Source organism: Mercenaria mercenaria, chromosome 3, assembly GCF_021730395.1.
Source record: "Mercenaria mercenaria strain notata chromosome 3, MADL_Memer_1, whole genome shotgun sequence".
Classification (NCBI taxonomy): domain Eukaryota; kingdom Metazoa; phylum Mollusca; class Bivalvia; order Venerida; family Veneridae; genus Mercenaria; species Mercenaria mercenaria.
This window is the reverse complement of record NC_069363.1, coordinates 25,078,006-25,099,269: the sequence shown is the minus strand read 5'-3', so window position 1 is coordinate 25,099,269 and position 21,264 is coordinate 25,078,006. Positions and strand designations below refer to the sequence as shown.

General features: G+C 37.2%; 1 protein-coding gene across 1 annotated transcript in view; it reads right to left on the bottom strand.

Annotated features, from left to right (window-relative positions):
• Nucleotides 1-1,486: 1,486 nt before the first annotated feature.
• LOC123525239 (ubiquitin carboxyl-terminal hydrolase 24-like) overlaps nt 1,487-21,264 on the bottom strand; it is a 90,365-nt gene continuing 70,587 nt past the window's right edge. Inside the window, exons 51-57 of the mRNA XM_053538030.1 lie at nt 20,451-20,569; nt 18,367-18,480; nt 15,022-15,087; nt 9,772-9,862; nt 7,127-7,281; nt 6,059-6,151; nt 1,487-3,863 (exon numbers count right to left, since the gene is read on the bottom strand). Of these exons, the coding sequence (XP_053394005.1) occupies nt 3,612-3,863; nt 6,059-6,151; nt 7,127-7,281; nt 9,772-9,862; nt 15,022-15,087; nt 18,367-18,480; nt 20,451-20,569 (890 nt within the window). The 3' untranslated portion in view covers nt 1,487-3,611. The remainder of the gene's footprint in view (nt 3,864-6,058; nt 6,152-7,126; nt 7,282-9,771; nt 9,863-15,021; nt 15,088-18,366; nt 18,481-20,450; nt 20,570-21,264) is intronic.

Here is a 21,264-nt window from a genome sequence, read left to right as displayed (position 1 = left end):
ACATCATCTAACCAACACCTGCCTACATTCCAAGTTTCAAGTTAATACCTTTAATACTTTTTAAGTTATCCTCTGGACACAAAATATGATTGGCAGATTTGACCTTGCTGTAACCCTGACCTTTGACCTACCACCCTGGTCCATGCACTCTGCAAATCGTCTCATCACCACCTACCAACATCTCAAGTTTGAAGTCAATACCTTGAATGGTTAATACATTATGCTCTGGACATAAAATATGATGGACAGATTTGATCTTTGAGCTCAATTTGTGACTTTGACCATTGACCTACAGACCTGGTGCATGTATTCTGCACACCAAAATGTCCATCAAATTTTGTTTCTGGAACATAACTAAATAACCATGCAAGGTATTGACTTCAATCTTGGCATGTAATTAGGTGGCAATAACATGAAGTATGATGGATGGATGGACAGATGCACACGCCATCACATAATCCCGTATTTTAAGAATGGGTATATAAACAAGAGGACCATGATGGTCCTGAATCGCTCACCTCTTCCCACATGACCCAGTTTTGAGTATGACATCGTTTTTTCTATTATTTGACATAGTGACCTAGTTTTTGAGCTCATGTGACCCAGTTTTGAACTTGACCTAGATATTATCAAGATAAAAATTCTGACCAATTTTCATGAAGATCCACTGAAAAATATGGTCTCTAGGTTTTTCTATTATTTCACCTATTGACCTAGTTTTCGAAGGTACGTGACCCTGTTTTGAATTTTACCTAGATATCATCAAGGTGAACATTCTCACTAATTTTCATGAAGATCTCATGAAAAATATGGCCTCTAGAGAGGTCACAAGGTTTTTCTATTTTTATACCTACTGGCCTAGTTTTTGACCGCACATGACCCAGTTTCGAAACTGACCTAGATATCATCAAGGTGAACATCCAGATCAATTTTCATGAAGATCCATTGAAAAATATGGCCTCTAGAGAGGTCAAAAGATTTATATAATTTTAGACCTACTGACCTAGTTTTTGACCGCAGTGGATTCAGTTTCAAACTTGACTTGCTAGATATCATCAAGATGACATTCAGACCAACTTTCATACAGATCCAATGAAAAGTATGCCTCTAGAGAGGTCACAAGGTTTTTATTTGACCTACTGACTAGTTTTATGGCAGTGACCAGTTTCAAACTGAATAGATAACATCAAGGTGAACATTTGACCAATTTTTATGGAGATCCATTCATAAGTATGGCCTCTAGAGAGGTCACAAGGTTTTTCTATTTTTAGACCTACTGACTTAGTTTTTGACCGCACATGACCCTGTTTCGAACTTGAACCTAGATATTATAAATGAACATTCAGACCAATTTTTATGAGATCCATGAAAAATATGGCCTTACAGAGGTCACAAGGTTTTTCTATTTATCTGACCTCCTGACTAGTTTTTGATGGCACGTGACCACTTTCGAACTTGATCTAGATATCATCAAGATAACATTCAGATTAACTTTCATACAGATCCCATGAAAAATATGGCCTCTAGAGTGGTCACAAGGTTTTTCTATTATTTGACCTACTGACCTAGTTTTTGATGGCACGTGACCCACTTTCGAACTTGACCTAGATATCATCAAGGTGAACGTTCTGACCAATTTTCATGAAGATGTCATGAAATATATGGCCTCTAGAGAGGTCACAAGGTTTTTCTATTTTTAGACCTACTGACCTAGTTTTTGACAGCACCTGACCCAGTTTCGAACTTGACCTAGATATCATCAAGGTGAATGTTCTGACCGACTTTCATACAGATCCCATGAAAAATATGGCCTTTAGAGAGGTCACAAGGTTTTTCTATTATTTGACCTACTGACCTAGTTTTTGATGGCACGTGACCGAGTTTCGAACTTGACCTAGATATCATCAAGGTGAACGTTCTGACCAATTTTCATGAAGATCTTTTGAAATATATGGCCTCTAGAGAGGTCACAAGGTTTTTCTATTTTTAGACCTACTGACCTGTTTTTGAAGGCACGTGACCCAGTTTCGAACTTGACCTAGATATCATCAAGATGAACATTCTGACCAACTTTCATAAAGATCCCATGAAAAATGTGACATCTAGAGTGGTCACAAGGTTTTTCTATTTTTAGACCTACTGACCTAGTTTTTGACCGCACGTGACCCAGTTTTGAACTTGGCCTAGATATCATCAAGATGAACATTCTGACCAACTTTCATGAAGATCCCATGAAAAATGTGACCTCTAGAGTGGTCACAAGGTTTTTCTATTTTTAGACCTACTGACCTAGTTTTTGACCGCACGTGACCCAGTTTCGAACTTGACCTAGATATCATCAAGATGAACATTCTGACCAATTTTCATAAAGATCCCATGAAAAATGTGACCTCTAGAGTGGTCACAAGCAAAAAGTTTACGGACAGACGGACGACGGACGACGGACACTGCGCGATCACAAAAGCTCACCTTGTCACTTTGTGACAGGTGAGCTAAAAATGCAAGAAATGAATGAATTTGTGAATTAGACAGTAACTCAGTGTCGGTGAGAAACTACAAATATGTCCCTATACGGCAGATCAATTAAAGTTCATGAATTTCCCATAAAATGACGTATAGCATTGCATCCAAGTTCAATAATTAAGACTATATTGTGTAGAATTTCCACATCATTTTTGAAACAGTTTTTCTTAGTTGAACTATCAGAAACAGTTTCCATTTCTGTTAGACAAGGAGACTTTCTCTGCTTCAGCTTTAAAACTATACCTAGAGAATGGAGAACAATCTTATTAAATACAAAATTATTATCAGGTATAACATCTTCACTTGTTATGACATACTTTAAACTGAGTTCTTCTTTATTCAAAAATGTATATTTCAGCTGCACAATTTCCAATTAATAGTTCTATTCCTTGTGCTGTATATGGCTAAAGTTACACAACATTTATGAGTAATATTTGCTTTTCCTTGTGCTGTATATGGCTAAAGCTGTGTAACTTCCAAGAGTTCTACTTGCTTTTCCTTGTAAATCAGTCCATTATATCAAAGAGTTAGCATCATTTGTTTTCCTTCTGTAAAGTATTTAGCTTTATCTTCTCTTTCATTTTGTATAATATCAAGAGTAATCCCTTTTTCCAGTATCTGAATTTCCTCCCCTTTCTCAGCAGTATATGAGTTACCTCTCTTCTCCTTTAAATACTACAAACATACCTGCTATGGTATTCTTTTTAGAACTGTATGTAGAGCTATGAGCAATGTTTAGTCTAAAATTAATCTATTTACAGTAGCACTTTATACATAACATTAATCACCTTTTCATATTTCAACATTATGGCTGTATTACATATTAGTATATATATTCAATATAACATCCTTCATTAGAATCTAGTAAATAACAAAATATAAAACCAGATTGCTGGTGTACTCCAACTCAGTCAGTCAAAATGCCAAACCTTCAATTTCATTAAGGAAACTGTATCTCACCACAACACTATGAATGTCCTTTGTCATTCTGAAAGAGTTTTCTTTAAAAAACATTTAAAACAAGACTTATCTCATTTTCCATTCTCCTTTGCCAAGTAACTCTTATGAAGTTTTTATCCCTGAGTAAATCAAGAGTTATCTGTATCTTTGCCAGACTTATCTCCCTTGTCTTCCTCCATAATTGACATGTGAGTATCTGACTGGTTCCCGGTTGACATATGTGAATCAGACTGGTTATCTGTCGGCTGATTCCTTGGACTCACATCTCCTGATGCCATAGTATCACTCTCTGTAGGGGAGGCAACACTGTTCCCATTGGTATCCATATCAGCATAGTTCTCCAGCTCTGTGAGCAAAGCTGTGGCTTCTGCCAGGGTATCCTGCAACATTGCAAGTTTACACCATTTTTATTCTTCATTGATTGAAGGGAAACTTTCTAACAAAATATATTAACTATGCCCTATAAATGCTTTCCTAACTTCTTATGAGTTCTGGCCCCTGAGAAGGTGAGATGGAAACCTTGTCAAATACCAATATCCAAATTCCAACCTGCTCTCTCCCTGGTTTACAGTCAGACACTGTATACCAGACAAGAGTTTATGCTATTTTCAACAGTACTGGAAAACACCATCGTACACGACGTAAGACGACTGAAGTGTTGTAAATGATGCATAACAAACTACACTGGTAGTTTCACATTGTTCCTTATATTTCTCTTATGGACGCAAAGCTCCTGCGCTATATTCAATACTCTACTGTTACGAAAAAAGTGCTATAAGAAAGTTGTTTTGTTTTTTTTAATTTTATTTTTACTATTATTTATTGAATAAGGCATGCAAGAAAAAAGTTCTACCACCTGTTGTATGTACAGATGGGAGTATTCCCTTCTCAGGTAACTGTTTATATGGTAAAAAGGCTCTGCTATAACAGTTACCCTGGAGCTGAATATTCTCATGTGCATCTACAACCACTGAAAGAATCCTATATGCCTACATCACAACATCTACCTGCATGTTAACACAGTATTCTAGCACAGTTCCCTGACTGTTGAGTAAATATTCTATTTCAACTAGAACTGTCACAGGAGTGACTCATACCCCCACCATACGGTCTTGTCACAGAATGGCAACCATAAGTAATCTTAAAAATACTTGGATTAATATAAAAATGTCAAAAAAGCTTAATACTAAATAAGAAGTTTACTCGTCTTTGGGGTACTTCATTCTGGGCTTCCACATATAAGTAATACTAGTATAATTATGTGCCCTGGATGAGGGATGAGGTAAATATAAAAAATCTCTAATATCAGAGATACACTAAAAGTGAATACAAAAAAGTGTCTTACCGACCGATGTTACCACAGAAAAATGTATTTTACATAGGACTGATAATAAAAAAAGTTAGAAAAATACCAAAAATATTGAAAATCTAAAAATAGGATTTCTAAAAGTAGACTAATGCCTGGAATTTAAGGGGAAGAAACTCAGTACAAAAGTTTAAAAAAAGGTTACTTCCCTTTGGCTCTAAGCCAATCAGAATGAGATATAGTGAAAATACATAAAAATTAACCTTAAATTCTAAGTAAAAGGGGACATAATTCAAGAAAAATTGGTGTCAGAGTTATGCACCTTGTGTCACATGATGTGGGTGATGAGGTGGAACATCTATTTTAAGTTTAAATCAAATCCATTTAGTAGTAACTGAGATACAGTGAATATACATCAAAATTAACCTTAAATTCTAAGTAAAAAGGGGCATAATTCATGAAAAATTGGGGTCAGAGTTATGCACCTTGTGTCACATGATGTGGGTGATGAGGTGGAACATCTATTTTAAGTTTGAATCAAATCCATTTTGCAATAACTGAGATATAGTGAAAATACATCAAAATCAACCTTAAATTTAAAGTAAAGAGGGGACATAATTCATAAAAAATTGATGTCAGAGTTACCCACCTTATGTCACATGATGTGGGTGATGAGGTGGAACGACTATTTTAAGTTTGAATCAAATCCATTTAGTAATAACTGAGATATAGTGAAAACACAACAAAATTAACCTTAAATTCTAAGTAAAAGGGGACATTATTCATGAAAACTTGGGTGTCAGAGTTATGCACCTTGTGTCACATGATGTGGGTGATAAGGTGGAATATCTATTTTAAGTTTGAATCAAATCCATTTAGCGATAACTGAGATAATAGATTTCGGGACGGAACGGGACGCGATGCGAAGCGACATAACTGACTCCTATATACCCCCTCCAAACATGTTTGGTGGGGGTATAATGAAGATAAATGTGCATCTACTTGACTTTTCAAATTAGACCAAAATCTCGTCCTGTCCTTAACTGTGGTTGTGTTTGATATTACTACATTTCTTTTCAATACAGTCAATAAAATCTTCAGTCATTTACAAACTTGCAGGTAAAAACTGTCCTAGTAAATTTTAAGTAATAAGGTTTTCTCAGATCAAATGCTTAATATTGAACAAAAGAACTTGCTGCTAAATCATCATGGAGTATTTCTTCTCAATCCATTTGAATATGATATTGAAACATTAAATTGAGTGGTTACCTGAGCACTGATGGTTCTCTGGAAGGACTTCCTGTTAGAATCTTCATTTGAGGCGGCTGTACTGCTGGAACTCCAGTAACTGTATTCTGTCATCTGTAATACAACAGTATACAGTAATCTGTATTCACTGGGTATAAAGTCACACGCAACTAGCTTAGGTCATAAGGTGACTTTTCAGCTTCTATGGAGAAGTAAGACCCGAGGCATCAGTTGAAGCATTATTTCTGGCACGGACAGTCACTCAAGTTCTGATAGAACCTCTATACCTCGTTAAAGATCAAACCGAGGAACAAGTGATCTGCACTAAAACACCTTAACTACTTCACCATGTTTGTCAGGGTAAGGATCAGCCTAACCATCCCATTCCACCTCTCCCCCACTGCCCACTTGTAGAAGTAATAACAAGTAAGTTGGTCAGTCCAGTATAAAACAATTCAGTTCATACGTAAGCCAAAGTCAGTATGTAATCAAGATGATTTAGGTCAAAAGTAAATAGCTATATCAGACTGCTTTATTACATGTTACTAACTTTTTGCCACAGTTTGCATTCAGGTAACCAGAAACATGCTTTCTGTACAGTAACAAATTTTATTCCATAATTACAATGAATAGGTTCTACTCAGTCATTACAGTCAATGTACTGTTATACAAGCATGCATTTTATTTCAAAAGCCTGTAATGATATGGCACTATTTTTACTCTTACTGCCTTTTTTCTCATGATGTATAATTTCTTTAGTGCCATCACAATGTAAGTAAAAACATAGACACTGTGTAGGGCATTTTGGGTTAGTATTACATCTAGCTTTGGTCTATTTCAGACCCATTGTCAATGCATGTATTTATCAATGTTATAAACTGTATATATGGTATTGGAAAAAAATAACAAAATTGTTACGTGTGCCATGATGGAAGTTTTGATCACCAATAACAATTGTCCTGTAAAACAAATATGTACAGTCCACTGAGTCTGCCAAATCAGTACATAGGCCATTGACCACTTGTGTGGAACATAAAACTGATCAACTAATCTATTCTAAAATAATGGAATATTGAAAAACAAACTCACTTTTTTCTTCAGCCAGTTGACTGCCCACTGCCATTTTGATTTGGTTTGCTGCAAGTCATCTTTAACTAGAGGACACTTGTTAACAAGGTTGACGAGGAACTTTATACACCAGTAGGATCGACGACTGTCCTGTACATGGTTCAGTCTTATCACAGCTGTATCAAACATAAATCTTAGTTACAACATGCATATTGGAAAATAATGATGACTTGTACATCTGACTAAAGACAACAAGAGTACCAGACTGTCACAAAATACGCCCGTCATCGAACTTGGCCTAATTCACGGGCCATAATCCAAGAGTGCCTGGAGCGATTTGGTTGGTTATCATATTTGGCTGAGATATTATGCCCACAAACATTTTCAGCAAGTCTGGTGAAGATCGGATGAAAACTGTTTGACTTAGAGAGCGGACAAGGCTAAATTTGCAGTTTTTCAAGTAATTCAAGGGCCATCATCGAAGAGTGCCTGGGATGATTTGACTGGTTATCAAACTTGGCCAAGATATTATGCCCACAAACATTGTCAGCAAGTTTGGAGAAGAATTATTTCTTGGCACATAAATGGCATCAACTTGTAGGTCAACATGACAATGCTTAAATAATATTAAAACATGGCGAAAAGGTTACAGGGTTTCCACTGGCCCCAATTTTTTTTTGGCCACAAAATATCGAAGTCAAAGACACACAGGGGGAGCGTCCAGTGAGTGTATTCTCCAACACAATGTGCATGTTGCAACAATTTGTCATTTATTACAGTTTTTTCATTATTTGATTGAAAAATTATTGGGGGATGGTGGGGGAGGGTAGGGCCTCCCCTTGAAATTTTTGAAATACAGCATGAAATGAAGGCCTCTGGTGCATTTTTATGTTAAAATTTGAGATAATGGAGAGGTTAGTACCTTTGATGAGGGTGGGGGTCAGGGGCTTTCCCCTGGGACATTTGAAATACAGTATAAAATTTGGCCTCTGATGCATTTTAAGGTCCAAAATTTTGAGGTAAAGGAAAGGGGTTAGTACCTCTTTATGAGTGGGGTGTCAGAGGGTTTTCCCCTGAAAAAAAAATAAAATGCAGGTAACGGATGTTGGCCTCTGTGTGTTTCTTGTCTAAATTTGAGAAAAATTATTATTTCTTTGCCAAAATAGCAGGTACTTCTCATCAAAAATTAAAAATACATTGCATAGGTAGGTCTTCTCTGAATGACCAAAATTAATCGGAAATTGGGTCGCGAAAATGTGTGACAAACGTAAAAAAAAAGCAATCAAACTACATATTTATAAAATGAAAATTATAACTTATTTCTATGGCCAGAGTTAATTTTTACATGATTTCTGTTGTTTATACAGTTTTTCATGGGAAATTTTTGCCAAAATCAATCTACATCATGATTATAAAAATTATTGGAATTTATCGCGATGTCCGTTAGTCGTTCCATTCCAGGTTTTGCTGCACAATATAACTTAGAATGGCTACTTTGACACTACTTTCGTGATTCCGCTTGTTAAAACATGTATAAATCAGCTATCATTGTCTTTTAATTCAGTCCGTGAAACATGACTTTCATGTGTTTACTACCTGCGCAATACTTCAATCACATGACACATGTAAAGGCGAGCTTAATAATTTGCCGATAAAATACGTCACGGTTCTACATCCAAAGCTGTCATTGTTGTTTATCGCATGTTTAATTAAAGTCAAAGATCGAGAGGCACGTGGCAGCTTGTGTAATTGATCCGAATCGCAATTCCCTCGCTTGGTGACACGCTGTGTAATTGTGTATCATGAACAAAACGCCTGCGGTAATATTTGATTTTTAAGCAAGACAGAAAGTAGTTAAGACAGAGAAATACACATTGTAAAAATACATTTACGGCAAAAACTTTTTTCGCCAATTTTTTATTTTTTTCGCCATTGGCGACTTTGGCGAATTGCAGCGGAAACCCTGGGTTACGTGTCCCAAAGAATACTTCTTGTTATATCATTTCAATTCTAAAATGTCTTTTATATAAAACAGTGGAACAAATATGGTAACACTCTTTCTCGTCATCTGCATAGTGCAAAATAATACATCAGCGTGCCATCATTACTGCCATGTTTCAGTGAAAATATGTACAATTTTTCATATTAAAATAATGATCAGTTCATTTTGTTTGTTTTCTTAGGTCACACCAACACAACTAAGGTCATGTGGCAACTTTCCAGCTTTTAATGGTTGAAGAAGACTCAAGGTGCTCCTCTAGGCATTATTTCAATCACAGGCCAACACCAGGTAGACCTACTGACATTCCACAAGCCAGCTTGAATGGTGACCAAACAAGTGACACTGAGTGAGGGGCAAGTGGTTTGAAACTGGCAAACTTAACCACTTAAGCCAAAGAAGCCCCCTTATAAATATCTATAAAATGAATAAAACTAATGGTGCATTCTTAGCCACTTTTGTTTGTGCCAAAGTGTTTTGGCTCAGTAGTGAAGAAAGCTTTAATTTCAATGGGACAATATGGTTGTGACCCTTGTTAGGATTCAAATGATCAATCCCCGAGTTGTGATAGCTAACAGCTTATTCACTACATCACTGAACCAGTCATACAGTTCTTCTACTTGTGTACTGGTCAGTGAAAAGGGGCATTATCAAACTGTACACCTACCTAACAGGCCTTCAAACTGTTGCCCATGGTCATCTACATGCCCATCTATAACCAACTGTAGTCGTTTTAACTGCAGAGGATCCTCTAACAACTGAAAATAAAAACACCAAACAGTTTACAACTAGAAATAATTATGTCTACTATGATATTTCTCAAGTTTTATACTCAATTTCAACATGTCAAATTTTAACAAACTGTTATAAAGTATGCAAGTTATAGGGTCTATACATTTACAAGATATTATTTTTCAATAAATCATTTTTTACCCTTTCGTTATTTTCTTACGAGTTACGACTTTTGTACACACAGCCCTTACATTTGTTATTTTTCCATTATATCTTAAAGCACTCATTCAAACAATTTGTCCCTTCGCATACATTTTACTATGTCCTATACAAAGTATATTGCAAACAGCTAAATGGGCCTAGCTTCTGTAAAATGCCCAACTCAACTCAATAACTGTATCCTTATGCACACCTTCTTACAATGAAAGACATCATTCTAATTGTTCAAAATTCAAACTTTCACAAATAAGTCACAACATAAAAGCAACCAAGCCACAAGCTTTCCAAAATTCAACTGTATTCTCAAGTATCAGTGTTTAAGTGTCATGTAAGGGCTGTAAAAAGTCTCCCTGTACCAGGACTAGGTGAGTCTCCCTGTACCAGGACTAGGTGTCTCCCTGTACCAGGACTAGGTGAGTCTCCCTGTACCAGGACTAGGTGAGTCTCCCTGTACCAGGACTAGGTGATGTTATATTATTTCTTGTCCTCTGGGATCAGGGAACTCATTCAATGTATTTGTATAAAGCCAGGGATTTCTGTCTTTCTAAATGACTCGATCTATTGTCCCTTTTGCCATTATACACAATGAAACTACTACAGCCATTCAAATTAAAAAAGACAAAATAAACATCACTGAAAGATCATTAAGAACAACAAAAGCATTATTCTGGTGTCTTAATCAAACTGTCTGATATGTTCAAACAAGTGAGCCATGGTGACCCTATATCACTCATCTAACTCAAATGTATAGCATGTGACCCCCACTGACAGGGCCAATTTTGAACCCAGGGGCAAGATCAGAATGAACTTGGTAAAGGATCACCAGATGATGCTACATATCAAATGTCTAAGATCTGGGTCTTGCAGCTTCAGACAAGAAGATTTTTCATATGTAAATCTTTGTGCAACAAGTGACTCCTAGGTGGGGACAATTTTAACACCAGATGCATGATTTGAACAAAATTGGTATAGGGCCATGAACAATACAACAAGCCAAATATCTAAGCCTGAGTGCTTCAGGTTTTAAACAAGAAGATTTTTATAACCAAGAAACCCTGACCCAAAAAGCATGATTTGAACAAACTGGGTAAACAATTACTGCACAAAGCTACATGCTAAATATCTGAGCTCAAGGGCTTTAGGTTTTAGACGAGAAGATTTTTTAAAGTTTTTCTTATGTAAGTTTATGTAAATCCAGTGAACTCCAGGGCAGGCCAATTTTGACCCCAGGGGCATTATTTGAACAAACATGGTAGAGGATCGTTATAAATGCTACATGCTAAATATCTAAGCTTTAACACTTAAAGAGTTTGACAAGACTTTTAAAAGTTTTTCGTCTCTTAAAAACAAGTAAACCCTTTGGTAGAGGACAACTACAAAATGCTACATGCTTAAATCTAAGCTTTAGGCCATAAAAGTTTCAGAAAGATGTTTTAAAGTTTTTCATATATTAGTAAATAAAACAAGCAGCTAATGCCTGATGGCGTTTTGGCCGGGTTTTCCGAATTAGGTGATAATGAGTTAAAGTTCTAATAAAGGCATACAATACAACAAATAACCCCCAAATTAAAAAGCACTATTGAAGAAAAAAGGGAAAAAAAAGAAATGGACAGGTAGAATAAGAAATTAAAACAAGAGCTGTCTCCATAGGATGACACATGCCCCCGATGGCACTTTGAATGAATAGTTATGGCCGATGTTAGAGTTTAGGACCTTTGACCTACGGACCTGGGTCTTGCGCGCAACATGTCGTCTTACTGTGGTACACATTCATGCCCAATAATTTTAAAATCCATGCATGAATGACAAAGATATGGACCGGACACGCCCATCAATGCACTATCATGAAATATGACCTTTAACGTCTAAGTGTGACCTTGACCTTTGAGCTACGGACCTGGGTCTTGTGCGCGACACGTCGTCTTACTGTGGTACACATTCATGCCAAGTTATTTGAAAATCCATCCATGAATGACAAAGATATGGACCGGACACGAATGCACTATCATAAAAATGACCTTTAACGTCTAAGTGTGACCTTGACATTTGAGCTACGGACCTGGGTCTTCACGCGACACGTCGTCTTACAGTGGTTCACATTCATGCCAAGTTATTTGAAAATCCATCCATCGATGACAAAGATATGGACCGGACACGAATGCACTATCATGAAAAATGACCTTTAACGTCTAAGTGTGACCTTGACCTTTGAGCTACGGACCTGGGTCTTGCGCGCGACATGTCGTCTTACTGTGGTACACTTTCATGCCAAGTTATTTTAAAATCCATCCATCGATGACAAAGATATGGACCGGACACGAAAATTGCGGACAGACTGACAGACGGTTCAAAAACTATATGCCTTCCTTCGGGGGCATAAAAATAAATTGGTGTAAAAAATCAAAGTAAGAAAAATACCATTTTCAAAGTTTATACCCCTGTGACCTTGACCTTTGACCCCGAAATCAATAGGGGTCATGTGCACATCAAGACCAACATACGTATGAAGTTTCAAGGTCCTAGGTGAAATACTTGTCCAGATATTGAGCGGAAACAATTTTCAACGTTTAGATCCCTGTGACCTTGATCTTTGAACCAGTGAAACCAACATAAAAAGGGATCGTGTATGCACCAAGACCAACATAAGTTTCAAGGTCCTAGGTGAAATACTTGCCCAGATATTGAGCAGAAACCATTTTCAATGTTCAGGTCCCTGTGACCTTGACCTTTGACCCAATGACCCCATTTTCACTTTTGACCAACTAGGTTAATAGGGGATCATTCTGACCAAGCTCCTTGAAGTTTGGATAAGTAGTTGTTGAGAAAAATGAATGAACTAAAAGGTTAACACGAGACCCAAAAATATGCGAACTACTAGGCAGAGCAAATTTTGACTCCATGGGCATGATTTGAAGAAACTGGTAGAGAACCAGCATAAAATGCCAGTATCTAAGCTTTAAGAAAGAACAATTTAAAGTTTTTCTTATATAAAGCCAATAAAGGCTATGTAAAATAAGTGAACCCCAGAGCCAATTTTGAACAAAGTAGGTAGACATTAGACAATGATACATATCAAATATGTAAGCTCTGCACCTTGTGGTTTTACAAAATAGATTTAAACTTTTTTTTCTTCTGCTTGCCATGACAACCAGAATTCTTCACAGAATGGAATTCTTTGAAGAAATTTGGTAGAGGAACATTCAAGAAACATCAAGGCCAAGTTTCATGAACTTTAACCAAATACTTTCAGAGGAAAAGGTGTGTAAGTAAAAATTTTGACTCAGGACAACAGACCATCCACCTATACTAATAGCACACCCAGAAGGAAGTTTAAGTGAGCTAAAGATTAAACTAGAACTGTCACAGGAGTGACTCATACCCCCACCATACGGTCTTGTCACAGAAGAATGGCAACCATAAGGAATCTTAAAAATACTTTGGAGTACTTCATCCTGGGCTTCCACATGTAAGTAATACTAGTGTAATACTAGTATAATACTAGTATAGTAATACTAGTAAATATATTAAATCTCTAATATTAGAGATACACTAAAAGTGAATACAAAAAAGTGTCTTACCGACCCATGTTACCACAGAAAAATGTTTTTACTTTTTACATAGGACTTATAATAAAACAGTTAGAAAAATACCTAAAATATTGAAAATCCAAAAATAGGGTTTCTAAAAATAGACTAATTCCTGGAATTTAAGGGGAAGAAACTCAGAACAAAAGTTAAAAAGGTTACTTCCCTTTGGCTCTAAGTCAATCAGAATGAGATATAGTGAAAATACATCAAAACTGACCTTAAATTCTAGGTAAAAGGGGACACAATTCAAGAAAAATTAGTGTCAGAGTTATGCACCTTGTGTCACATGATGTGGGTGATGAAGTGGAACATCTATTTTAAGTCTAAATCAAATCCATTCAGTAGTAACTGAGATATAGTGAAAATACATAAAAAATTAACCTTAAATTCTAAGTAAAAAGGGGCATAATTCATGAACAATTGGTGTCAGAGTTATGCACCTTGTGTCACATGATGTGGGTGATGAGGTGGAACATCTATTTTAAGTCTGAATCAAATCCATTCAGTAGTAACTGAGATATAGTGAAAATACATCAAAATTAACCTTAAATTCTAAGTAAAAAGGGGCATAATTCATGAAAAATTGGTGTCAGAGTTATGCACCTTGTGTCACATGATGTGGGTGATGAGGTGATACATCTATTTTAAGTTTGAATCAAATCCATTTTGTAATAATTAAGATATAGTGAAAATACATAGATCAGAGTTAAGCACCTTATGTCACATCATCTGGGTGATGAGGTGGAACAACTATTTTAAATTTGAATCAAATCCATTTAGTAATAACTGAGATATAGTGAAAATACAACAAAATTAACCTTAAATTCTAAGCAAAAGGTGACATAATTCATGAAAACTTGGTGTCAGAGTTATGCACCTTGTGTCACATGATGTGGGCACATAATGTGGGTGATGAGGTGGAACATCTATTTTAAGTTAGAATCAAATCCATTCAGTAGTAACTGAGATATAGTGAAAATACATCAAAATCAACCTTAAATTCTAAGTAAAAAGGGGCATAATTAAAAAAAATGGTGTCAGAGTTATGCACCTTGTGTCACATGATGTGGGTGATGAGGTGGAACATCTATTTTAAGTTTGAATCAAATCCATTTAGTAATAACTGAGATATAGTGAAAATACAACAAAATTAACCTTAAATTCTAAGTAAAAGGGGACATAATTCATGAAAACTTGGTGTCAAGAGTTATGCACCTTGATAAGATGGAACATGTATTTTAAGTTTGAATCAAATCCATTTGGTAATAACTGAGACAATAGATTTCGGGACGCGATGGGACGCGACAAAACTGACTCCTATATACCCCCCTCAAACACGTTTGGTGGGGGTATAATAATCACACATAAACATTTCTTACCAACAGATCAGTGAGAATAGAAAATACAGGTTTCAGTTCATTGGATGGTGCATTCATATACTGCATCTGTAATATAAAATATATGAAATTATGCTCACATTGTATTGTATCTTCCAACATATCATTAAGTATAATGTATTATATAAATGAAATTAATGCATCTGAAAAATATATAACAAGGCAGTGTACTGGACTATTTGAAAAAAAGAGGAGATGACAATAGAAAAGTTCTGTATTATCATATCCTTTCAGGATGACAAATGTTACAAGCACCCTGCCTAACAGCACATAATATGCCTGTCTGCAAGCAGACTGAGACAGGGCAGTAAAAAAATAAAAATTCACAGGGGGTGGGGACAGTATGTGTGGGGGTATAGAATGTGGATATAAAGATACAGTATCAAGAAACTGAAGTTAAACTAACAAAACAATCCTGGCACAGGCTGGTGTATGGAGTGAAAAATTGGGAGAGGGGGGGGGGAGCAGGGAGGGGGTGAAATTGAGAAGTATTTCATAAAACTTTAACCAACGCATTAACAAGATCTAACCACAGTGACTTTAACTTTGGAGGCATCTGACCCTTAACCAAATCCTTATGCGAGGTTTGATTATTATAGGGAAATAATGAAATTGAGAAACTTGCCATAAAACTTATCCAAAACTATCATAATATCTGACCTCAGTGACTTTGATACTTGGGGTACCAGACACTTAGCCAGCACAAGTATACCCCTAACCTAGACGAATCCTTGTGTGAGGTCTAATGATAACTAGGCTAGTTAAGATGATCATTATGAAACTGAGATGCTTGTCATAACATGTAACAGGAATGCAACACTCAGAACATCGACAGCATGATGCCAGGATGAGTACAACAGCACTCCTTATTCCTTGAATAGTCAAGCTAACAAGTAATATTTTTTTTTTTTTATTTTGTTGGGTTTAATGTCGCACCGACACAATTTAGGTCATATGGCGACATTCCAGCTTTGATGGTGGAGGAAGACCCCAGGTTCCCCTCCGTGCATTATTTCATCACGAGCGGGCACCTGGGTAGAACCACCGACCTTCCATTAGCCAGCTGGATGGCTTCCTCACATGAAGAATTCGACGCCCCGAGTGAGGCTCGAACCCACATCGATGAGGGGCAAGTGATTTGAAGTCAGGGACCTTAACCACTCGGCCACGGAGGCCCCTAACAAGTAATAGAATTTTCAACAACTTCCCAGCTCTTAATACTGAAGGAAGACCCATGATGCCCCTCTTGGTACTACTTAAAGTACATATCAGCACATGTGTAGAACAACTGACCTTCTGCAATCCTGCTGGATGGTTTCCTCACAATTTCATGATGACCCGAGTAGGGCATGAACTATAGAGGAGACAGGGCAAGTGATCTGAAGTCAGTGACCTTAACCACTTAGCAATGGAGACTCAAAACTTGTATCCATAGCGAACTTGTGTTTGCTATAGTAACAGATTGCTCCCCTGAGATCTTGTGTTTAACATAGAAACAGATTGCTTCAAAAAGATCATGTGTTTGACATAGCAAAAGCTCCCTATACAGAGATCTTGGGATCTTTACCCTTAAGAGCTTGTATTTGACACAGCAAAAGCTCATTAGCCTGAGATCTTGTGTTTGATATAGCAACAGATAGCTTCCCAGAGATCTTGTTTGACATAGCAACAGATACAATGTAGCTCCCAAGAGATCTTGACAATGTTTGACATAGCAACAGATAGCTCCCAAGACATCTTGTTTGACATAGCAACAGATAGCTTCCCAGAGATCTTGTTTGACACAGCAACAGATAGCTCCCAAGAGATCTTTTTTGACATAGCAACAGATCGTTAACCAGAGACCTGTGTTTGACACAGCAACAGATTGCTACCTGGAGATCTTGAGTTTGATATAGCAACAGATAGCTTCCCAGAGATCTTGTTTGACATAGCAACAGATACAATGTAGCTCCCAAGAGATCTTGACAATGTTTGACATAGCAACAGATAGCTCCCAAGACATCTTGTTTGACATAGCAACAGATAGCTTCCCAGAGATCTTGTTTGACACAGCAACAGATAGCTCCCAAGAGATCTTGTCTAACATAGCAACACATCGTTAACCAGAGACCTGTGTTTGACACAGCAACAGATTGCTACCTGGAGATCTTGAGTTTGATATAGCAACAGATAGGTTCTCAGAGATCTTGTTTGACATAGCAACAGATAGCTCCCCAGAGATTTTGTTTGACATAGCAACAGATCGCTAGCCAGAGACCATGTGTTTGACATAGCAACAGATTGCTATCCGGAGATCTTGTGTTTGTCAAAGCAATATATCTCTATCCTGAGATCTTGCGTTTGACATTGCAACAGACAGCTCCCCTGAGATCTTGTTTGACATAGCAACAGATTGCTAGCCAGAGACCTTGTGTTTGTCAAAGCAACATATCTCTATCCTGAGATCTTGTGTTTGACATATCAACAGATAGCTCTCCAGAGGTCTTGTTTGACATAGCAACAGATCGCTAACCAGAGACCTTGTGTTTAACATAGCAAAAGATTGCTATCTGGAGATCTTGTGTTTGACATAGCAACAGATAGTTCCCCAGAGATCTTGTCTGACATAGCAACAGATCGCTAGCCAGAGATCTTGTTTGACATAGCAACAGATCGCTAGCCAGAGATCTTATGTTTGACATAGCAACAGATCGCTAGCCAGAGACCTTGTATTTGACATACCAACAAATTGCTAGCCAGAGACCTTGTGTTTGACACAGCAACAGATATCTACCCCGAGATCTTGTGTTTGACATAGCAACAGATTGCTCCCCAGAGATCTAGTGCTTGAATTTCTTAAAGAGCAGAATTTCACAGCAATCCTGAGAATCCTACAATTACTGTTAAATAGTCGAGAATGCACTCCCATATAGAGATAGTATAAGTTGTAAGAACATTACCTACAACTGATGTCAACTAGAGCTGCTTTTGAGAAAAGCACATGTCTCCCACAACTCCTAATCATCTGAATAGTAGTATATGAGTCAACCATGCACCAAGACCTCAACTGCCTTATCAGACTTTCAGTGCTTTGATTATCAAAAACAAGTTTCAAGGGCCATAATTCTGAAGTGCCTGGGCCGATTTGGCTAGTTATCGAACTTGGCCGAGGACTTATTGGCAAACACATCTTGTTCAAGTCTGGTGAAGATTGGATGAGAAATGTTTGACTTAGAGTGCGGACAAGATTTGTGACAGACACACAGACAGGAGTAAATCAATATGTCTCCCACACCACTGTGTAGTGGGAGACATAAATAAATATGCAAACTAATCATTACTTACCATTAACTGTTTAAGCAGTGTAGTGCTGAATGTCTCGTTACAAAAGCTACAATACAGTAACATGTCTTCAACAGACTTCAGAGGCATTCCAACTTCTCTTATGGCTGATACAACCTAAAAATAACAGCAGTAACATGTCTACAACTGAATAATGGAATTCTTGCTTCTCAAATACAAAAGTAACATGTCTTTAACAGACTTCAATGGTATTCCTACTTCCCTTATAGCTGTTACAACCTGAAATGTCTTCAACTATAGCTGTTACAACCTGAAATGTCTTCATCAGCATTTCTTCAACTACAGCTGTTACAACCTGAAATGTCTTCATCAGCATTTCTTCAACTATAGCTGTTACAACCTGAAATGTCTTCATCAGCATTTCTTCAACTATAGCTGTTACAACCTGAAATGTCTTCATCAGCATTTCTTCCACTATAGCTGTTACAACCTGAAATGTCTTCAAAAGCATGACTTCCACTATATCTATTACAATCTGAAATCTCAGTTACATGTTTCAAACAGCATCTTTCCACTATAGCTGTAACAACCTGAAATATCAAGTATATGTTTTCTATAGTATTACTTTCATTTTAGCTGTTACAACCTGAAACAACAGGTAATGGGTCTTCAACAGCACTCCTACTTTCATATAGCTGTAACAGACTGAAGTAACAAGCATTTATGATTACCTCTTTATATGACTGAGTGCCATTTAGGGATATAAATTAGAAGATGCTTTTGTAGAAAAGTGCATGTCTCCCCCAGTGACAAAACATCAGTAGGGGACAGAAGCGAAAGTCAAAGTGACACTGATGGTTGGCTGCAATAGGGATCATCTACTTGGCATGTCCAATCATCCCATTAAGTTTCAACATTATGGGCCTAGTGGTTCTCAAGTTATGAATTGGAAACGGTTTTCCATGTTCAGGCCCCTGTGACCTTGACTTTGATCAAGTGACCCCAAAATCAATTGGGGCCATCTACTCTGCATGTCCAATCATCCTATGAATGATTGGACATGCTGGATCAAGTGGTTCTCAAGTTACTGACCAGAAATGGTTTTCCATGTTCAGGCTCCTGTGACCTTGACCTTTAATAGAGTGACTCAAAATCAATAGGGGTCATCGATTCTGCATGTACAATCATCCTATGAAGTTTCAACATTCTGGGTCAAGTGGTTCTCAAGTTATTGATAGGAATTGGTTTTCCATGTTCAGGCCCCTGTGACCTTGACTTTTGACGGAGTGACCCCAAAATCAATAGGGGTCATCTACTCTTCATGATCAATCATCCTATGAAGTTTCAACATTCTGGGTCAAGTGGTTCTCTAGTTATTGATCGGAAACAGTTTTCAATGTTCCGGCCCCTGTGACCTTGACCTTTGACGGAGGGACCCCAAAAACAATAGAGGTCATCTACTTTGCATGTACAGTCATCCTATGGAGTTTCAACATTCTGAGTCAAGTGGTTCTCTAGTTATTGATCGGAAATGGTTTTCAATGTTCAGGCCCCTGTGACCTTGACCTTTGACGGAGTGACCCTAAAATCAATAGGGGTCATCTACTCTTCATGACCAATCATCCTATGAAGTTTCAACATTCTGGGTCAAGTGGTTCTCTAGTTATTGATCGGAAATGGTTTTCAATGTTTAGGCTCCTGTGACCCTGACCTTTGATGGAGTGATCCCAAAAACAATAGGGGTCGTCTATTCCAGCAGCCCTACAACCCTATGAAGTTTGGAGGTTCTAGGTCAAATGGTTCTCCAGTTATTGCTCGGAAATGAAGTGTGACGTACGGACGGACGACGGAAGGACGGACAGGGCAAAAACAATATGTCTCCCCCAGAGGGGGGGAGACATAATTAGTACTAATAGGAGTAACTTACTATCTATAAACATAGTCAATGTCCAAGACTGGTCTCACAGTACTTTACCTAAAGCCGGGATCAGCTATACTTTCACCCGTCATGCTTCTTGTAGTACTTCAAATAGTACCATATTTTAATTTTACACAAACAGCAGAAAGGCAATGAAAAATTGAATTATATGCTTGGTTTGTTTTGACCCTTACTGCTGTAAACTTACCTCCCGTAGATACCTCATAGATTCCTGACCATATGTATATCTCTCCATATCAGCTGACATTTTCAGGAACGTTTGAGGTGTGACAGTCAATGGCTTCTTTACTTTAGCATTTTCAGGCTCTGTAAAAACAAAGCAAAAAGTTCCTTTTTTAAATGGATGAACAAAATGAAGTAGATAAAAGCTCCATAAAGTAGGGCTACATATGCTTGAAGTATTAGACCAGTGGAGGAGGAAGTGAAGTTTTTACAAAAGTCTTCTTTTTTTTTAATGTATGTGTTAAATCCTTTGAAGTACAAATACAAGGAGTAAAGTATTAGAATGCTTTTGAAACAATGGAGAACAAGAGCACCACCTTGTGGGTGCAGACGCTCATCTGATTTTTCTGTCTCTGTATAATAGAAATATTGTCCTACCCATGTGTTTTTATGATATTTTCTAAGTCCAAAAGGGGCCATAACTCTTGCAAAAAGCTGGATGGAGTTACGTTTCTTGCTGTACAGAGTCAACTTTTGATGGTGAACAAGTGTTGCAAGTTTTAAAGCAATAGCTTTAATAGTTTAGGAGAAAAGCTGACCTAAACACAAAACTTAACCAAAAAATCTGATTTTGTAAGTCCAAAAGGGGCCATAATTCTTGCAAAAAGCAATGTAGAGTTATGGTACTTGCTGTGCAGAGTCACCTTTTAATGGAAAATAACTAAATCATGTTTGAAAGCAATAGCTTTGACCGTTAAGGAGAAAAGTTTACCAAAACGCAAATCTGATATTTTCTAAGTCCAAAAGGGGCCATAATTCTTGCAAAAACAGGATGGAGT